At 39.9% G+C, this 22,155-nt stretch overlaps 1 protein-coding gene across 2 annotated transcripts in view; it reads left to right on the top strand.

Annotated features, from left to right (window-relative positions):
* MYO16 (myosin XVI) overlaps positions 1 to 22,155 on the top strand; it is a 611,293-nt gene that overhangs the window by 582,942 nt on the left and 6,196 nt on the right. For both annotated transcript variants that reach the window (XM_060636706.3, XM_060636705.3), the window contains exon 34: positions 1,174 to 1,265. In XM_060636706.3, the coding sequence (XP_060492689.3) occupies positions 1,174 to 1,265 (92 nt within the window). The remainder of the gene's footprint in view (positions 1 to 1,173; positions 1,266 to 22,155) is intronic.

Below are 22,155 nucleotides of genomic sequence, written 5' to 3'. Positions count from 1 at the left end.
CATCTTTTCGTGTGCCTATTGGCTATCTGGATGTCTTCTTTAGAGAAGTGTCTATTCATGTCTTCTGCCCATTTCTTCACTGGATTATTTGTGAAGTTTGGTGAGTTCTTTATAAATTTTGGATACTAGCCCTTTGTCTGATATGTCATTTGCAAACACCTTTTCCCATTCTTTCGGTTGCCTTTTAGTTTTGTTGATTGTTTCCTTTGCAGTGCAGAAGCCTTTTATCTTCATGAGGTCCCAGTCGTTCATTTTTGCTTTTATCTTTATGAACAAGTCACTTGTGGTGACTCTCAACCCCTGTCTCCTGTTGGTGCTGAGTCAGCGGTGGTTTTGCCACCAGGGGGACATTTTTTGGCTCTCTCAGTTGTGAGGTGTTACTACCATATAGGGCAGAGACCAGAGATGCTGCTAACCATCCCACAGTGCACAGGGCAGCCCCACAACAGAGAAACTTCCAGCCCAAAGCGCCAGCTGCACTGAGGTGGAGAAACCCTGTTTCTATCGTGAGGGATCACTGATAAAATCCTTTGGTGCCTATGGGGACTTCTGTAGTATTTCAGTGGGGGCTTTCCATGTCCTTGAACCCTCTATTTGTCCTGCAAGGCTGGTGATGAATTGGTCTGCTGGGGGTGGGCAGCTACCGTGGCCTTTTCCTCATAGGAGTCCACCAACCCCTTCCTCCCCATTGTGTGTGAACACTAGCCAATGGAATTCGTGTGACACGTAGACTCGATAATGTCTGGTCTGTCCTCCACTCCCCTCTTCGCCTCCCTGCGGCCCAAATGAGATGCCAACTTTCCACTGTAGTGGCCCAAGGTACCCGTTCACTCTCTGAGGCCCTTAGGCTCCTCCCACTGCTGTCCCTGCTTCACCAAACTATCCTCAGTTTCCCCTACAGTACTTCTCTGCTCACTTTGTGCCATTATGGAACATTTCCTCACCATCCCTTCATTGCTTTTTTCAACATCCTGCCTCTTTTATTTAATGGAATTGCAACAGTATTTTGTGTTCCCATGTTTCCTTAGGAAATTTTTATCCAATGAGTATTTGCTGACCATCATTTCCATCCATGAGATGTAAAAAGTCGACTTTTTGGCAGTAAGTACACAGCTTTTTTTATTTGGGGGAAGGACACCCAACTTAACCTCGACTTGGTGTTGACCTCAACAGGTTTACCTGAAGAAGAGGGGTTCCCCAGATTTTCTGTGAGCACCTTCACGACCTCATCGTTTCAGAGACAGAGAGAGACCCACACCACTCAGGTAAGGACCCTCAGATATTCACATTTGGAGTGACAGCTGGAAATAAGTTACGACCAGAGACTTGGTGTGGCGTGACCAAGAATGTACGTTCCTCCTGGACTAGACAACACGGTTGCTCTCACTCCGTCCCTAAGTTATCTCCAGCTCAACATCCCTCTCTCTCTCTGTCAGCAGACTCCAGCTCTCTGCTGGTTAGAAGGGGAAGAAGAAGAATGCCCAAAACAAACAAAATGTAATACTTTTAAATTGAATATTGTAGACATAATTTATGTTGTGGTCTTTAAAAAATCACTGTCAGATGAAGACGATGTTACGTCCACCGAGTGATGCTAACATAGTTTCCGCATTTGACCTCAGCTAAAATAGGACTCTGAGGGCAAAGCGCACAGAAATAAAATGCAGGAGGCACTTGTGGTGTTACGGCACGCCATCCTATCTCGTTGACTGCCTCTAAATTCCACATAGCCCAGACTGATTTAAAATATAGCATATGGGGGCACATGACTCTGGATCTTGGGGTCGTGAGGTCAGGCCCCACGTGGGCATAGAGCTTACTTTAGGGGCACCCGGGTGGCTCAGTTGGTTAAGCGTTCGACTCTTGATTCCAACTCAGATCATGATCTCACAGTTCCTGGGATCAAGCCCCACATCGGGCTGTGCACTGACCGCAGGGATACTGCTTGGGATTCTCCCTCTTTCTCTCTCTGCCCATCCCCCACTTGTGTTTTCTCCCTCTCTCTCTCTCTCTCTCTCTCTCTCTGTCTGTCTCTCTGTCTCTCTCTCTCAAAATGCATAAACGTAAAAAAATAGGTAAAGAAAATGTATCGTATGATCAGGACACTATAAAGCCAAAATGAGATTACAGTTCACAAAGCCGTTTTTGACATGTTTCAGCGATTTTGTGTATATGCTTAATGTGTTTGGCTTTAAAAAGTTCACCACACTAAAGAAGATTATCGCTTCAAGAAAAAAGCAAACAAAAAAACCAACGACACCACTAGTGTGTTTAGAAAGAAAAAGGATTTATATCATATAATTTAGTGTTCTTTTAATGCTGAATTTTAAAATATTTAAAATACTGTTTTTGGTCATTATCTTCAAAAAGATGACTTTGCATTTCAAGGTGAAACACACCCAACAATGTATCAAAGAGCTTGTTATCAACAGGGTCAAAATTATTGCTTTAGCAACAGGGTTCTTATTTTGTATGGAGCTATAGTACCATTTTGATGATGTCATATATCTACATCAAAATCTTTTTAAAAAACTCAGTGGAGTATCCAGATGCTTCCATAAAGTCGACAACCCAGCCACTGATCTGTTTTCCTCTGCATACTTGGCATTATATAGATTAGTCTATTGGCATCAGCTGAGATTTTTTCCAAATAACACTGGTGAGGTAGTGAGAAAAATCAATAACTTTAATCTTAAAAATAAATCTTACAGTATGCAGTAGGTTCAAATCACTTGCACTGATGTATAGGGACTGAAATAGAAAGAAAATGCTGATAGACTACAATAACGGATCGCCCTATCTCCCCTCTGGTCCTTAGAGATGTATTGACTTTACTTTGTAAGCCTTACAGATGCTTTATCTGAGAGAATTCACAGGGGAGCCTACTTGTAAGGAACACCGGTTTGATTTTCATTAGAAGACTGACTCCTACACTTCAGAGCACAGATGCCAGCCACCTGACACCCTTTCCGGGGCTCCCACTATAACGTGGTTCATAGAGAAAGGGTTAATTTTGAAAGAAGGTGCATAAAACAGGCTTCTCTGTAACTTTTTCCCTGGTCTTGCATGGGTTCGGCTAAGAAGCAAATAGAGATGGGAAAGATCATGAGGAATTAGTGTCCATTCCTACCTGTCAGCGGGGACTTTTTGTTCAGATGCAAACAGTCTTGGCTTGCAGTCATCTCACAGTGCCTTTCTTCAAGGGAGCAGGAAACCAGGCTCATTTTCTTCCCTGTAAAGTGTGAGGATTCTCATGCTAGGACACGTTTCTTGCTGTTGAAAAGCTGTAAGAGTTATGTGAAATTGCGCCTTTAATGGCCACACGTCTTTCTGCGAAAACGACTCTTGTGTGACATATTCCACAGGAAATATGGACACATACAGGCATATCGCATTTTAAATTTTCTACTAATGCAATTAGATAAGAATTCTATAAAATCAGCCCTCGACTGATTGGGTATGTAGCAGTAAAATTAAATGTTGACTACAAATTGAATTTCTCTTGGTGGAGGTCTAGAGTTTAATTGGCATCATCAAGGATTTTAGTGAAATCCCTTTAAGAAAGATAAAATGCATGTGCATTATTGTAGATAAAGAAAACAGGAAACAGATTCGGTCATTTGCCAAAGATCATAGGGAAAATTCGGAGTGCATGGTTTGAATGGATATCAAGATCATATGTCCTATTCCTGAGAATGAACGTGACCAAAACCCATTAAAAGCACTGAAGGAGTCATCCAACTTTTTCACACAGTTTGAAGACTTTTTGGTCAGGACAAAAACCTAAATAGCCATGGTGGACATTTATGACTTGGCTTTTTAGCTGCCAGTCACATGCTGAGATTTCTCACGATGAAAACAGAAAGGGAGAGGCTCATCCTTCCTTCCCTCCTTTGTGAGGTAGACGATACGTGTGAGGGGGGCTCAGCCAATCTGTCAACCGTGGATTATGGCGTGAGAGACATATGATGGAAGGGACGAGAAGAGTAGATGTCACCAAGGAGGTGACATGTGGCAGAGGTGACTTCCCTCTGGGGCTGCTGTTAGGCAGTGTTACGATGACCTCCGGGCATTGAATCCACTTGGATTCCTGCCCACTTGCCACACAATTTCCTTCTCGCTCCGGTCTCTCTCTCTCACCTTCCAATGAAGGTCCCACCTGTTCAGATGTCCAGAATTACTTTTCATGGCTCGCAAATAAGAATTTTCACTGACACCGATATAGACGTGGAATGTTTTCTCATGAGGGTAGCGCCTCAGCAAAGACTAGTAGTCTCTTTCCTCAAGGTGCAGAGGAGAGACAATGTAATTTATGTTCTTTTCCATCATAACATTTCTTACACTTTGCAAAACATAATGACTTCACAGAAATGTAGTAAAAATAGGGGCGCCTGGGTGGCTCCATCGGGTAAGCATCCAACTTCAGCTCAGGTCATGATCTCACGCTTCGTGGGTTCGAGCCCCACGTTGTGCTCTGTGCTGACAGCTCAGAGCCTGGAGCCTGTTTCAGATTCTGCCTCTCCCCCTCTCTCTACCCCTCCCTTGCTCGCATTCTGTCTCTCTCTCTTTCTCAAAAATAAACTTGAACAATTTTTAAAAAGTAGTGAAAATATATTGCCCTTGAAATATTTGAAAATAATGAAAGCTGGGACCTTAGCCATATCGTGAATGTGGCTGTGTTCGTTGTTGCTCCTTATAGCGAAGGCTCTGTGGGTCCTTGCTGTGGAGCAAAATAGAATAGCCATGACCTTACACAGCCAGCAGTGAGTGTGTGATACCTTGCAATCCCGCACGCTGGCCCTGATGGGGGCTTTGTGGCACTTCCCAGCGCTCAACTCTGCAATCCCAGAGATCCAGGTCGGTTTTGAAATTAGATGGTGTTTATAAAAATAATATGCCATTTATCTACTGGCTATTTTATGAGATGTATAGTAGCTTTTTTAAAAGAGTGTGTGCCATTTGGCATGAAAAGATCCGTCCGAAGTAACGCAGCGGTAGGAGACTCAGCAGTGAGGGAAACACTGAGAGCACCTTCCAACCCAGAGTGACTTAGCTCTTTTCGCTGTGATTGCAATCCTCTGCTGACTCAGAAGGCCGGGTAACCTGACACAGGAACCCCATGGATTATAAATAGAGCAAAATCATGAACCCCGTGGGGGAGGGACCCAAAGGCAGGAGGGTACAAGGAGGGAAGGGATAAAATAAAATTCTCAGTTCTTGCCCTCAGCCTGAAGTCGATTTATACACCTGTTTAGGGCTCTACACTTGCTATTGACAAATGGGCCACTTTCTTTTTTCACTTGAGCATACCTTATGTATGTACATTTTCATTTTACCTTTACCACCGTCCACTTCTCGCCATTGATTCCTCTCAGGTTTTGCTCTCCTCGACGACATTGTGTGGTTCATGATCTTTGAGTTTCATTGTGGGCAGTTATCATATTATTTACCAAACTTTTTGTTATGATTTTTTAAAGAGCATAAAAAGTTATCATTAATATCTGTCATATTCAAATATCCATCGTAAGAAATCATTGGTGGTCTCGGATAAAAGAGTGGCAGTCCAGCACCCAAGAGCTTCGTGAGTATTTAGCCCACTCAGACCACCGCCACCAAAGAAAGCAGAAACGTAATCAATGTCAATTGATCCACAGTCAAGAGACAAATTGTTATGTGGTTTGTTTTACTGAACCAGCAAAGAAACCTTTTTGTAATGTCACATATCAACAAAGTGAAGACTTGTGGGGGCACTAAATAAAGCCAGTGCCTTCTCAGTATTTCATCGTATTTGTCACGTGAATGCCTGATAGGTATCATGGCAGAGAAACAGTGCTAGATAAAATAACAAAATGTAGACACACTCAATCATTAAGGGAGGATTCTAAAGCACATGGTGGGAAATAGAAATTAGATAACTGTTTCAAAAGGCAAGGTATAAGTATTTCATTTATAAGCTGCAAACACGAGACGAGACGTAGCATGGGAGGCTCGTTCACACAGCTGAGGTTTCAGGGAATCAGCACGCACCCCTCGTGACTTCCATAGTACGTGCCAGAAATGAAGGCAGTAAATTAATTTGGTGGTATGAGTTGAGTGGCAGCATTTTCAAAAGAGAAGGGAAGAATCCTGTATAGTTACAGAGAAACTTGCGAAATAAAAGACAAAAGCAAATCTCCTATTTTGTATTTTTCCTCCATAAAATTGCACCCTGTGTCTATCCCAAATGCATTCAAATGCATATTTTTCTAGTGAACACGTTGACTATTATCAATGAGGAGATCATTCAGTTTTAAGAAATATGAGAAGAATGCAAAATAAGAAGGTCTTGTGATATCTCTGCATGCTCACCTTACAGATGGGAAGGCTGTAGTGAGTCAATACCATTGTATGAGGGAGGGAGTAACATTGCATCTGAGAAAATGCGGTTGAGAACAAATTCGAGTTAACTTAGGAACTGCAATATTCCCTTAAAAAGATTTAATTTTTAAAATTAAAAGAAAAGAAAAAACTAAAAGAAAAAGAAAAACAAAACTAAAAAGAAAAAGAAAAAACAAAATTTATGGGTATAAATCCCATAACTGTTATTTAGCAGGTAGGTACAGAAAGTAGCAGTTAGTTTTCAAATTGATTAAAGAAAATACATGTAACATGTCAAGCCTGCAGCCTGCCATATAACAATATATGCGTATAAACAATGTTTGCTATATTATCTTGGTGTTCTTTTTTTTTTTTCAAGGTCAGTATTCTGAACATCAATTCTGATTCTAACATAGTAGATGCTATCTAAAATATATAGGGGGTTAGACAGAATCAGCATGACACAGCACTTCTCTGGGATTTTGATAAAATGTGGCTGGCATGTATGTGATTTTCAAAAACATTTTGCTATGGAATACTATATATTTGGGGGGGGGAGCACAGTGATGAGTAAAACACCCAACTTCAATAAATCGTAACATTTCACCATATCTGCTCTGGCACCATATATTTTAGAGAAATCTATAGCCCATCCCCGCCTGCCACACCGGGGTGAATCCCATCCGGAAATTAGGGCATAACCCTCCATCCATGTTTGTACTTTTACTAATATGAATGTACCCATAAATTATATCATGTCCGTAAGTAAAAATGGATGATTCGTATGCTTTTACAGTGTACATAAAGGTGTCACTCTGAACTGATTTGCAGATTATTTTCTAGTTGTTGAGGTGTTTTTTCCCCCATTTGGATGCATGGTGCTCTCATTTGCTGTTTCATTCTGAGTATTAGCTCAAGGTTAAATGTAAAGCCTTAACGTGGAGCGGTAGGCGGGAGGCAGTAGGAAGGGAGATTACAGGGGACACACTCACAGGCTCTGAGCACAACATTGCATTCAAGTTCCCTCAGCAAGCTCGGGAGAGAGCAAGTCCATTGGAAGAGACAAGGCCTTAGGAACACCCGGCCCCAGCGGGAAGGGTGGGTCTCGCCTTGCTGCCGCCTCCAGCCTCAGGGGACAGCCGTGCCTCTGGCAGCCAGACTGTCTTCCTCCAGATCGTCACAAGGTGGTTGGATGTGTCTCTGGGGGTCCTGAGAATCTTAATCCAGTGAGCTCTATGAAAGATGCACGGGGATGTACTGAATGTCCAGTGACAATATGGCAGCACGGACTTAGATGCACAAACATTTGCCAGAGGGCTACAACCAAGGCTTTGGCACAGATCCTTACTGGTGCCTCTAGAAGCTCCCTTTCAACACCAAAAAAAATTTTTTTAATTAAAAACATAACTGTAGGTGTCAATATGCCTCCTCCACTTTAAACTTTTCCCAGAAAGAGGGTTTCCATAGATATATTCATGACATTTCTTAAAAACAACATGTTTGCAGTTTGACAAAGTGGAGTGGAAAACTTGATCAAAAGCAAGTTTCCAAATTATTACTGTTACAAACAGTGCTACGGTGAAGATCATAGAATGTGCCCCTAACTTGTAATTTAGGGGGGAAAAAAATCCAAAGGTTTCCCCTAGAAATGGAAATACTGCATTTCTGAGGGTGCACATTTTCAACCATAGGAGTTACTGCTAATAATTCCCCAAAATAGTTGAACACACCTCTAAAAGGGAATGTTTCTCCCCCCGCCTTTTTTCCTGAAAGTCGCTTGGTTTAATTAATCTTTCTTTTTTAATTTTTCAATTTAATTTTATTTTTTTAATGATGTGGTAAGTGTAAAACAGATCTTATTATGGCTTTGTTTTACATTTTCCTGGTTGCCGTCGAGCGTTTTCATATGTCCTCAGACCTAGTAGCCCAAAGATATCCTTTTCCTATTTCGGAACTGGTTTGCATGAGTTTCTAGATGACTTGAAAGAATTCTTTACATATTCTGAATAATATTCCTCGTCAGTCGCTTGCATGACAAACACTTTGGTTATAGTGTTTTCTTTTTTTTTTTTAATTTTTTAAAATATTTTTTATTTATTTTTGTGACAGAGAGAGACAGAGCATGAGCAGGGGAGGGGCAGAGAGAGAGGGAGACACAGAATCGGAAGCAGGCTCCAGGCTCTGAGCTGTCAGCACAGAGCCCGATGCGGGACTCGAACCCACAGACTGTGAGATCATGACCTGAGCCAAAGTCGGACTCTTAACCAACTGAGCCACCCAGGCACCCCTGGTTATAGTGTTTTCTTAGTCTGACCAGAAGTTTGTCAACTTCATTGATCTTTTAAAAACAGCTTTTGATTGTATTGATATTCTCTATTATTTTTCTGCTTCATTGATTTCTGTGCTCTTTAATATTTCCTTCCTTTTGCTTGCTTTGGGTATAATTGTTCTATTTCTAGTTTCTTAGCAAGTGTAGAACATTGATTTCATGCCTTCTGTTTTTTCTAATAGTATTTAATGTAGTACACTCCCATCTCTGGCTATGTTACCTGTGTTCTGAAAATTCTGATAGTTTTGCTTTTATTTTCATTCAATTCATGCTTTCTAATTTCTCTTAGGGTTTCCTCTTTAACTAATGTTGTTGCCTTCCAAACATTTGAGGACTTTCCAGATATCTTTCTGGTTTTTTATTTCTAGTTTAGTTGCATTATGATCTCAAAATATATACTTTGCATAATTTCAGTTCTCTTCAATTTATCAGGAATTACTCTATGACTCAGAATAGGCACTATCTGGGTGGAATTTCCATGAAAAGGAGTATCCTGCTATTGTCATATAGTGATCTGGAAATGTCTATTGGGTCAAGTTGATTGACAGTGTTGTGTGGGGCTTCTGTATCGTGACTGATTTTCTGTCCACTGAATACTGAGAGAAGAGCACCCTGAGTCTCCAACTATAATTGAGATTTTGGCTACTTTTCCTTTCAGGCTAATCAGTTTTTACCTTATATTTTTGGAAGTTTTGTCATTAGGTGTGTAGACCTTGAAGAGTATTGCATCTTTTTGATGAATAGATCTGTTTATCATTTGTACTTCTGATAATTAATATTCATTTTCCTGAGGTCTTCTTTGACTGACATTAAAATAACCATTCTTTTGATCATTGTGTGCAAGGTATGTTTTTCCATTCATTTAATTACTTTTAAACAGCTTTATTAAGATATAATTCACATACCATACAGTTCACACCTTTAAACTATACAATTCAGGGTTTTTTAGTAAGCTCTTAGGGTTCTGCAACTATTATCACAACTATTAACCCCCTCACCATCCCAAGGAAAATCCATGCCTTTACTTTTAACCTATTTATGTCTCTATATTTAACTTGTGATTTTTATAAACAATATATAAATGGGTCTTATTTATTTTTACCCAGTCTGATAGTCTTTGTATTTTATTTGGTGTGTTCAGACCATTTACATTTAATGTAATTATGGATGTGATTGGATTTTGCTCTGTCCACTTTATGTTTTTCTGTTTCTCACCACTGTTTTTGTTCTTCTGTTTCCCAATGATGCTTTCTTTCAGATTATTTGAGTATTTTTAAGCTCTCTATTTTAATTTATCTGTTGGCATTTCAGCTATATGTCTTTGTATGTGTTTTCTTGGTAGTTGATTTAGCAATTGTAATATATACACACCTGTCACTCTATTTGCAGTCAACCGTATCGTTCCTTTTAACCTCTTTCGCTGATCTTTACTTTATAGTCACCACATGTGCTACATCTACATACGTCTACACAGTTATAAATATATTACATCTACATTCCTTATAGTTGTCACATATTTTACATCTACTTAATTGTTGTCAGAAACGTTATATCTGCATACATTGAACACATTCCCCTAGGAGGTGTTGTAAGTTTTGCCTTAAACTGTCACGCACGCTTCAGACAACTTCAGTAGAGAAAAATCTTCTTTTTATTATCCCAGTACTTACCATTTCTATAGCTTCACTCCTTCTAGTTCCATTTCCATCAGCCTCAAGAACTTCCTAGTTTTCCTTAATCCGAGTGTGTCTTTATTCTGCGTGCATTCTCCAAATTTGGATTTCCCTCCACAGTTCACTTGTTTTGGTTTACTTTTCTGGTCCTCAGATGGATGTGCATTTTGTCCAAAGTTTAGTTATAATTACTGAGAGAAATAGGCAGAGGTGGGCTTCTTTCATTGTGGCCCAGCTGACGCATTTACCACACATAAATTTATAGTGTTAATATAGTCAAACTGATTAACCCTTATCTTTATAGATCGTGCTTTTGTTGTACTGATTTTGTTGAAAAATCTTTCTCATTGAGAAAGCCCTCCCCCAAAAGTTCTCTTACCCTGTGGCCATAAAGATCTCTCTCTCCATATATGTTTTAAAGTTTAGGGGGTGTGTGTGTGTGTGTGTGTGTGTGTATGTGTGTGTGTGTGTGTGTGGTTTGTTGTTGTTTTTACATTTTTTTTCTTTTTTTTTGCATTTAGGAATTTAAACTACCTGGACTTTATTTTTGAGAATGGTGTAAATTGACAATGTAGTTTTACATTTTTCCGTGCCAATAACGATTCTCCCCTGCCTTTTACAATATAAGGCCATGTTTCCCACTTCCTCTCAATGCTGAGTACATTGCCTGAAATGGACTGTTTTCTGTATTCATCTCTGACCTTCTAGACTCTTCTTTAATATTACTTGCCTCCTGATGGCTTTCCTTGAGCACTCCTTCTAAGCAAAGTCATCATTTGCCTTTATAAATTGGTCCCTGTAATTCTACAGTGCATATCTCCTTTATATGACCTATTTTGTTGTATTATAATTATGCACATGTGTGTAGACCCTGGGACTTTGAGCATATAGAGAATGCATTGAATGTATCCTAATCATTTTTGCATTCCAACACAAACGCTCAATAAATTGCCAACTCGGTGTAATTGTCATCTGGTAGCAGCTTTCGATGAATTAAGAGAAGCAGACTGATAGAATATTTCCTAAATTTATTCAAATATTTAAATTCAGTCTCATGTTAAAAATGTACCAATAAACTTGGTAAATAGAATCACAGGCAGTTGCATTACTGGTTGGAGGATATTAAAGTCACATTTTATATGGTGATTAGGCTCTAAAGCTGGCGTGTTATGTAAAAGTCACATAGAACAGAAAAGACTCTGGAACATCCCTTATATTGGCTATAAAGAACAATATACCTTTATATGTTTTATGTATAAAACAATGTGCTTTTCTTGTATGCAACTCTGCACAATCATATGCATATATTTATGCATAATGCATAAAACAACTTAAAGCATATAATAAGATACATATAGTGTTTTGGATTCTAAGGAAGTGGGTGGCACAGAACTGAATTTTCAGAGGTTCATTTATTCATTCCACAAATATTTACTGGGTACCAACTTGTGTCCAGCACAGATCTAGGCACCTTGGTCTATAAAACAAACATCCTTGCCCTCCTGGGAGTTAAATTCTAGCATTGGAAAGCAAACAATGAATGATATTTAAGTCAGATGTATAAAATGCTAAAAGGTAATAAAACATATGAGGAAAGGTAAACAGGATAAGCAACCTTGGGAGTGACAAGAGCAGGTATGGAAGGAGGTTGGGTTGAGTAGCGAGTTCTAAGAGAGTCAACAAAAGCTTCATTGAGCAAAGACAGAGCAAAGAAGTAGGGAGTGTGCCATGCTGATGTCAGGGTGGAACATTCTAGGTGGGGGGAGAGCAAAGGCCCTGAAATAGGACCTTGCCTGAGTTGCAAGGTGGCCAGTGTGGCTGAAGGGGCGCGAACTCTACGTATTACTAGATGTTTAAATGAAGACAAGTTGGAATCGGCATCCGTGATAAGTGTTAAGTCTAGAAAAGGGAGACTTTCTCATTGTAAACTACAGCTAGGGGCTAAATGTAAAATATCAATTAGGACTCTTATTGTACTGTCTTTCTTGAGAACCATTTGCCAGGTTTGAAAACTTGGGTCTGCTCTGAATCTAAGTGAAAGGTAATCGCTTGCCTTTTCTGTAAGGAGAAAATGTAGACAAACAGCTCTATTTCCGCTCAAGGTAAAGAGAACTGGAAGAGAGTCACTTGGGAACCTGTGTCGCTCATTCCCTGACTTGTTACATGTGGTGCTCTGGACACGAAAGTGGCCTAACATTTTTTAAATGCAAAATTCAGACTGAAAGAACAGAAAGTTTTCAATTGTGCTGAAATTGTAATCAGCTAATTATGGTGAAAGAATTTATTTTATGGAAAAAAAACTGACTCTGTCAGAAATAGGTTCTAAAGCAACTGAACTGTGATATTGGGAAGAAGTTTCATGAAGTCAATGATATAGAAAGCCTGGATCTTAAAGCCCAAGTGGATTCAAATTAATTTTATACACTTCCAGGTGATTTTTATTATATATTTTTGGAAAGAAGTCTGTTTTTCAAAGTTTAAGTATTTATTTTGAGAGAGAGAGAGCATGTGCACATGAGCAGGGGGAAGGGCAATGAGAGGAGAGAGGAGAGAGAGAATCCCAAGCAGGCTTCGTGCCTCCAGCAGAGAGCCTGACATGGGCTCGAACTCACGAACAGTGAGATCATGACCTGAGTGGAAATCAGGAGTCAGACGCTTAACTAACTGAACCACCCAGGTGCCCCTGTAGTATTTATGATATCAAAAATTATATCTTCTGATGATAGAATTATTGGAATATTGCTTACATCCATATATATATACGTATACATATATATATATGGATGTAAGCAATATTCCAATATATTTAAATGAATAGAGAGAGAGAGAGAGAGAGAGAGAGGAAAGCTTATAACTCTTGACAACTGGTCTCTCAGAAATTCCTTAAAACCTGTGGACTTAATTTTTCCCAGGCACAAAGTTAATCCTGTATAACAACTTGGGCACCTTGAGAAATGTTTTAATACTTATAGGACCTTTTTGTGCATGTAATGATTGTAAAGAAGGGCCTCTCTTACCTCCAGTTTTCAAGTGGAAACTTGAACTCCAGTAACTCCATTTTGGATGGAAAGATCAAGGTTGATGACAGAGAATAACTTTCCCCAACACAGTGTATCCCATGGCTAATGGAGTTGCTAAACTATGCCCTTCTCCTAATTATCTGATTTTCAAAAATCAACTCGGATTAGGTTATTTTATTAATATCCAGTTTCCTGAAGTGTCTTTTCTCATTCTTGTTTAATTATATTTATTGCCATAACACACAGATTGTGGTTGTTTCCAGAAAAAAAAAATTGTGATATCAATAAATTAACAGATAGACTGTGTCCTACATACTAACGCAAATGAGGATCCTGGCGAGCGGAACAACCAAACAAGAGAGAGGATCCTTCTACATGCAGCCTCCAAAGGCTCTGGAGACTTCACTACCATGGTTTGACCTGCTGGTTCACACACAAGGACGACCTTTTGTTTGTACCCGAGAAGACCAGCTAAACTCAGTGTGCTTGAACTTGCATGCATCAGGTACTAGCCAAGTGAGTTTGGGCTCTAAAGATGAGTTTCAGCATCTCTGAAATGAGGCTAATAATACGGAACCTGCTTACTTCACATGGTTATGAGAAACTACTAGAATAATCACATGTGAAAAATGCTTTAAGAATATAAAATAATAGCATGAAGACGATGTTAGACATAGGGCCTTAGAAGCCTCAAAGGATCCCATGTTTGGGTGTACAGATGGGATCACTGCAGAGAAACAGAACTTCAGGTGTATTCTGGCTACATCTGATGGGCTGACAGAGAGAGTCCGTGTGAGAATGGATGGTGACGAAGCAGTAATAATCAGCGTGGCCAGAAAATACTGGACTTTCCATAACCTGCTAAAGAGCGGAGACTTGATGGTTTAGGCCAGGCAAAATGGCGGCACTGCAGTGTTTTGAACACAGCAATTACATGAATAGATTTATTCTTTGGAGAGATCAAACCTAATAGATTAATTATCCTCAATAATACCTCCTGTTGTTGGCGGTGAGTCTCCCATATAATCCCAAGAAACACGTTTTTAAAAAAAAATTGTAATGTTCTTACTTTCCATGTTTCCAATATAATAGATTTATGTTTTTCTGTATATTCTCTGGATTCCAACCCCATTACTATCATACGTCATTACTACAAACATACCCTAAATATAGGTTATCAATTTGTTATAATCTAGTCACTCATACTGATGCTGCCATGGTTTTTTTTTCTAATGAATTGAGGTGAAAGACCAGAGCTCATATAAAATCCATATCCCAGCATGTCACAAATTAATTACATTGCATGATGTATAGTACAATCATAAATTTCTATTTTATAACTGTCCATTAATAGGAAGAACTATACATTCACTTATCAGAGTCTGTTTTCATTCATAGCTATTAACCTAAAATCATCTACCAAATGCAAATAAATGTCCATTTCAATTATATTAAATGCGTTCCAGTATAATACTACTTATAAAAGTCAAGAACAGTTAGTAACTTTTTTAAGAAATTAAACTGAAAGATAAGGTAAAAAGCTCAAATTCTCTCTCTCCAACCTCACTGCCCGGTTGCCCATTGCTTACAATAGAATTCGTAAAGTGCCTTTAAAAAGATATTTTCCCCTTTATTTGGCCCCTTGGCGACAAAGGAAACAAAATGGCAACAGAAGAAACAAAGGAGCAAGAATGAACTCAATTGAAATCTTGTATAAATACCTATTTCTGAGTTACAAGGATCAACTCTTTTTTGCCTAAACCAGAAATGCTACTTTCACGTTCAGATCGTTTTCTTAATTTTTTTTTCAAAGAATGAAAATATACAACCCTTTCATCAAAGTTTTTTTGGAATCACATGCTATTTTATGCCACATCTTTCAGTTCTATTTAGGTAGACTTTGGCTTTGGAAACTGATTTTCAAATTTCACTTTTTAATGGTTTCTCCTCCAACATCTTGTTAGCATCAAGTAGGAATGGGATTTGCATTTGAAACACTAATATTCACTATGCAGTCAGCCAAGAAGCTTCCTTGTTTTAATTTCCATAAATGTCAGTAAATGCCTCTTTTCACCTTTGGGTGAATAGTCAATAGAAAAATCAATTCTGCGACAAATGAACAGCAACATGATTTTACATATGAATTATTTAACAAAGTCTATTTTTATCCTGGAAGGGAAAGACTTAAGGTAAAACATCAGTAGCAAATTATTAATTTACATTTTTTAATATTATTCATAGAAGTGCATATCCACAGGAAGTAAAGAAATTTATATCTCATTTTTTAATTAGTTCATCTCCGAGAATTCTATTAATGACACAATAGAAATCTATTGAAAATTAATGAAAAAGATATACAAGTAATAAACCTCATTAAGCCTTTACACCACGTTGTGGTTTTCTCTGGCTTGTGAGAGAGTCATTGACCCTGGAAAGGGAGGAATCTAGTGAAAATGACCCATTTGAGATGTAGACCTTCCATGAACTCAGTCTTTACATCCTTTTAGCAAATTCTGTCTTCATGTGTCCCTGATACCCTCTGGACTTTAGAAGACACAAAATACTTTACAAGTCCAGGCGGGGAAATGAGAACTAGATTCATGTCTTGAACTTCGAAATATCAAATTGGCAAGATTTTCTCAAAAACAGGATGAAACCCTTTTTTTTAATTCCTATAGTGAGTCGTTGATGTAGTAATAGCAGGTGTTATAAGTGGCACTATTTTCTAAGGATTACACTATCGATGAAGTAATCTTCCTGTTAAGACCCTGCAGAAAGGAGGGGATTTTGCTTGAGGATGAGTATTGCAGCCCACAGGGAAACGCCTGGACCATGTGGTTCATGTATATCTGCTCGCGCCCGCTGGGAGCTCGAAAGGAGGTGTTCCGAGGCACCTGTTTATTGAGTGTGGATGGCTTGTCTTTGCCTTCCCTGATCTGTCCTTGAGAACAGAGAGGAGAACGTGAGGCTACAGGTTTGAGGAGGTCGAAACTGACCAGCGGTTGTAGATCACAAACACCACCCCAGCCCGTGCAGCCCACTTGGTGGGGGGGTGGGGGGAGGTTGGGACACTCCGATGATGCTGCCAGGCCTTGCATGGCTGCGAGGTGGCTCCATCTGTCTGTTCCTTTGAGGGCCAGATTGTCCCAACTCCCCATGAACTGTGACTTTCGGCTTTCCCACTCCAAATAACAACTGGCCCCTAAGCTTTGAAGCTTTCCTACTTCTTTCGAATGTCAAATTTTAAAATAAAAATCACAGAATAATTTCCAGGTATATTATTAGATCCTGTACTGACTTTGTTTTCAAAGGCATTTAAATGGACAGATGGCCTGCTCCATTTTCTAGAAGTCTGGGAGTTGTACCTCTTACACCATAGTATCATTTTTTTCCCCACGCCATCCAAAAATAATAATTCTGGGCATGGGATGTCTTAGTCTGCTCGGGCCGCTATAACAAAATGCCACAGACTGGGTGGCTTATAAACAACAGAAATGTATTTCTCACTGTTCTGAGGCCAGAAGTCCAAGGTCGGGGTACCTGCACGGTCAGGAGAGGGGTCTCTTCCAGGTCGCAGACTTCTCTCTGTGTCCTCAGAGGCAGAAGGGGTGAGGGGGCTCTGTGACGTCTCTTTTATAAAACCATTAATCCCATTCACTGAGGCTCTACGCTCATGACCTCATCACCTCCCCAAAACCCCAGCTATAGATAGCACCACACTGAGGGTTAGGATCCCAACATGAGAATCTGGGGTGGGGGAAACACAAACTCTCCGATCACTGCATAGGGTAAGCTTGTCTGATCGTCTAAGGCATTGCACTCTCTGGCCACCCTGAAGTCTGCAGTGACTGTCCCACTGTCTTTCAATGGCCCCACTCACTAGCCATTCAGAGCCATCTAGCCATGTCTGAATTCCGAGTAACTAATGGGTCTGGGACCACCCACACCCTATGTGACTTCAGAGCAACAGAGCATTTTGAATAAGTTCCCAGGGCTGTATGGTGTTTGAAAGGGTCTTATCTGAATCTGTGACATGTGAACTACATCTCAAGTGTAAGATCGGGGTCAGTCCGCCATTGCTTAAAGGCACTCTCCTCCTTTCCTTCCCTGTCCCTGATGGGGGTGAGGTGCCCAATTGGCCCTAAGTTTATTTTTTAAAAAAATGAAAACACAAATCTGATAGACTGTGAAAGAAGATTTCAATATAGAGCAAGTAAGCCTGGCTGCAAGCGTCTCTGAAAACAGCATCAGGAGGCCACCAGGGAGGGGGAATTTCTGCACGTTCTCATGGGCCTCTGAGCTCTTTGCCAGCTGCAAGCCCTCCTCCGGACTTGAGTCCTTCCTCACCAGGACACCAGGAGCTGTTCGCCTTCACTTTCAGAGGAGCCAGTGCGATTTGTTGGACAAGTTTCAGCCCCTAATTTGCATCTTAACCCAACCAACCTGAGTTACGCTCCTCTCCACCCCTCTTTTATCTGGAGGACCTGAGAACTGCACTCACACCCTTCCGCCTTTGTAACTGCCCTGTCTTCCTGGGAGCATGAGTCAGGTTTCCACGTGAATCTGTCTCCCACATTGCAATTCAAATTGCCCAACTACATGCCCGTTTGCTTGGATTTTTAGTAAATTCTTTCTTGGTTGTCAATTATGATAAAAACTCTCTCCCTTCCCTTAAACCTTTGCATGCAGACATTCAGACTCGAACTCTGTTTAAGCTCTCAAAGTACATTGGATGCATTGTGCTTGCTGAGCAGAGATTAATTTACTCATTTGGGAGTCATTTGGGACCCTAAAGGACACCCGTGATCTGATCAAGCAACAGATTCTACCTCCAGGGAATTCTACCCACATAGATCAACATTTTCTCACTTACATATTACATATGACCCTTTTTAAACGAAAAAAAAAAATCCCCCTAAACCCTTAACATTTCTGAAGTTAACTTATTATAATGGTGATTAAATGTAGACACACACATTGTTCCATAAAATGTCTTCATCCTCTTTGTTCTCATTACAGCTATAAAACCGAAGCAAATTTATAAATTCAACATGGCAAAAACCTACAAAAGCCAACAATTAAAATTTATAACATTCATGGTAGGTATGAGTGCGTTTAGCTAGAATGAGAGTCCTGGTGAAAATATGGACGTGGTGTTGACTCAGATTCCAAGAACTACATTTCTACTGTCTTGTGCTGTTGGTTAACCCAAGGCCCTACCACTTTTCTCTGCTTGAACTGCTGGGAAACTATTAATCTCACCCATGCTGAAATATCACTTCGTGCTTTCTTGGGGGAGATGCCTTATTTGCATATTAAATGCATCTACTCTCTTCTGGTTAGCCTGCAACAATATCAGTGATATTCCTTGTGGCATCCTGCTTGTAAATAAAATAAGAAGTTAGAGAATAAAGTCTCGCTGAGCACTGGCTTTAAAAGTAGACATTCAAATGATCCAAGGCATGATTGTATTACTTTTGAAAAAATATGAAAATAAAAATGGGAAATATATTAGATCATCCAGAGAACTTGAGGACCCCTGAAAAAGTACATATACAAATCTCAGTTTCCACAACATTACGCTTAGCAGTTTAAATTACTCACTAAAATCTATTTATACCCTTTTTTATCTTACTCCTGAAATTCAAAGGACCTCCGGACCTTTCATTTCTTTCTGTACAACTTTCTTTAGTTTTAAATCATATATGCAGAAATCATAGTTATTTTATAAATGCAGTATGTTGCTCAGTATTTTGAGAGCTTCGTGTTGCTAAGGAAGAAACTTATTTGTATTTGTATTTATTTTTACTTATTTTTTAAATTTTTTTTGAAGTTTTTATTTATTTTTGAGAGACAGAGCATAAGCAGGGGAGGGGCAGAGAGAGAGGGAGACAGAATCTGAAACAGGCTCCAGGCTCTGAGCCATCAGCACGGAGCCCGACACAGAGCTCAAACCCACAAACCGTGAGATTATGACCTGAGCCGAAGTCAGTTGCTTAACCGACTGAGCCACCCAGGTGCCCTATTTTTATTTTAATTTTAATTTTTATCTTTATCTTTATTTAAGGCCCTAAGTTGTGAGAAGAGTTTTCACTTAATGTTGTCCAATTGACTCGTCAGGATAATCATCATTCAGCAATGTTTAAGGATTTTCTCAAGTCAAAGAGCGAATGATGATGAGATCATAATGCCCTACATTTATAGGGCACTCACTATTTTCACATACTCTTTTATGTGGCCCACACACATTACTCATGTAAATCCTCACACGTTTTGGGGAGGTAGATTGTTACTGTGGTCCCACTTTACAGATGAGGATGATGAGTTGGGTCACAGACTGTCACTGGGTGGCAGATTTCAGATTTGAATCAAGCACTGCTGTAGACCCTGGGTCTTCCACCATGCTGCCTCCAGCCAGCACCATCTGCTCATGGACTGGTGGTCCTCTGAGAAAGGATGGGAGTCCAGGGTCACTACTGACACTTGTCTACCTCAGGTCCTGTGGAGATGCCTCTTCTTGCCTGTTCTTTCCCCCTTTTCCAAATGGTGGCAACCTCAACTTTCAACATTCATATCAAATGGTACTTCCTCCTCTGTGAAGTTTCTCCAGACCGTCCTCCATAAGTCCCCTTTCCCAGGTAAATGGGAGAAATAAGGTTTTAAAAAAACTCCTTCTTTTTGAGCAACTCCATCTCTATGCCATGTGCAACACGTTAATACACTTTTAAGCATGGTTCCTTTAAAAGCAGGGCATTTGCGGGGCGCCTGGGTGGCTCAGGTCATGATCTCATAGTTTGTGAGTTCAAGCCCTGCATCAGGCTCTGTGCTGATGGCTCAGAGCCTGGAGCCTGCTTCAGATTCTGTGTTTCCCTCTCTCTCTGCCCCTCCCCAGTTTGCAATCTCTCTCTCCCTCTCTCTCAAAAATAAATAAATATTTTTTTAAAAAATTTTAAACAGCAGAGCATTTGTAATATTCGCGTGGCACAGAGGTGATAGAGTGTGGGCATCCAGCATCATAGGTATGGGACAATTTCTAAGTTCCCAGTTATAACACTTGCTTCCTGGTTCTGAAAGATGATGATTTTGTGTCCAAACACTATAATATAAAACATGCCAGAAAAGAAAATAAATAAGTGACTAGCTGTCTGAAGTGACATGGGGTGGAGATAAATCTTTGAAGCAACGGTAAACAAGCTTGAAGTTAAAAGATAGCCATATGGCATCCTTTAGCCAAACAACAAATCAGAGTAAGTGAGACCTGGGTGTCAAGCCAGCAGATGCTAGGCACTCATTTCCAGTTGCATCCCTGATCCCTGGCATCATTTCTTCTCTTCCTGAAAAGAAACGGTTCCCCCCCATACCAAAACTAAATTCAAACAATTATTTTCATCATGATAGTGTTCTCTTTAATTCCCAGCCCCTATTTCTCCCTTCCCCCTACCCCCTTCCCTTTCTGGAAGCCATCAGTGTGTTCTCTATAGTTACAAGTCTGTTTCCAAAACTAAAGTTTTTCTTAAAAAGTCATTATTTCTTTTTTTCATGAGAATACTTAATTTATCAGGAAACTCAAAATAATGGTAGAGGAAGAGGGTTATTGTTGTTACCAAGAGGGCAGGAAATTTAAAGAATAGAGAAACATTGACTCAGATGTGTTTATAGTGCTGAATAATATGGTGAATACTTTGTGGTGCTTATATAGTACTTGACCACCAGTATTCTTAAAGTTTATTTATTTATTTTGAGAGAGACAGAGACGAGTTGAGCAGGGGAGGGGCAGAGAGAGAGGAAGAGAGAGAATCCCAGGCAGGCTCCATGCTGCCAGCACAGAGCCCGATGTGGGGCTCGAACCCATGAAGCCTTGAGATCATGACCTGAGCCCAAAGCAAGAGTCAGACGCTTAACTCCCTGAGCCACCCAGGCGCGCTGACCACCATTTTTTTTAAGTTTATTTATTTATTTTTAAAGAGAGAGCAGGGGAGGGGCAAAGAGGGAGAGAGAGAGAGCATCCCAAGCAGGCTCCATGCTGTTAGCACAGAGCCCGACACAGGGCTCAAACCCACGAACCTCGGGACCATGACCTGAGCTGAAAACAAGAGTCGGACGCTTAACCGACTGAGCCACCCGGGTGTCCCTCCTTGGGACATCCGTAGTTGCATTTGTTTGCTATTCTAAAATATTAAAGCTCTTTTTCTGCCTGTAACAAATATGATTTTTTGCCTCACAGTCTAACAAATGTAATAAATCTAAGTAAAGCAGATTGAACATCATTCATCCGGGCATACTACGCTCATCTGCAGATCTTCTATGTATTGTCTCACAGATGGTAATTTTAAAATGCCCTCTGAGCTTTGTTACATTGAAAGTAGTGACCTATCGTGTATCCTTACCTGGAATTTTAACCTTCATCTAAGGAATAAGCTGTGAAAATTCTTTGTTTTTCTTTCTTAAACGACGATCAATAATGTTAGTATTTTAACATCTCATTTATACCATTCTGGCAACTATCCTTATGTGCCTATTAGACTTTACTCAATACCTATTAATCTCCATAATAGACAATACAGTTCCATGGGATCTCTCAATGAAAGGGTTTATTCTGAGCATTAGTTGATTATTGCAAACATCAGTCAAATTTTTGCTTATCAAGGAAGCACAGAAAGCTCTTGGTTGTTGATTCAAAGATGGCTGTCTTTTTTACTTACTCCATTATTCAAGACATCAATATCTTCATTAAGAAAATGCTTTCTAATGGTTTGGGCATAGGAGTTTCACCTTT

This window comes from Panthera onca, chromosome A1, assembly GCF_046562875.1.
Source record: "Panthera onca isolate mPanOnc1 chromosome A1, mPanOnc1 haplotype 2, whole genome shotgun sequence".
Lineage (NCBI taxonomy): Eukaryota > Metazoa > Chordata > Mammalia > Carnivora > Felidae > Panthera > Panthera onca.
The sequence above is the reverse complement of the archived record's forward strand: the minus strand, read 5'-3'. Positions and strand labels throughout refer to the sequence as shown.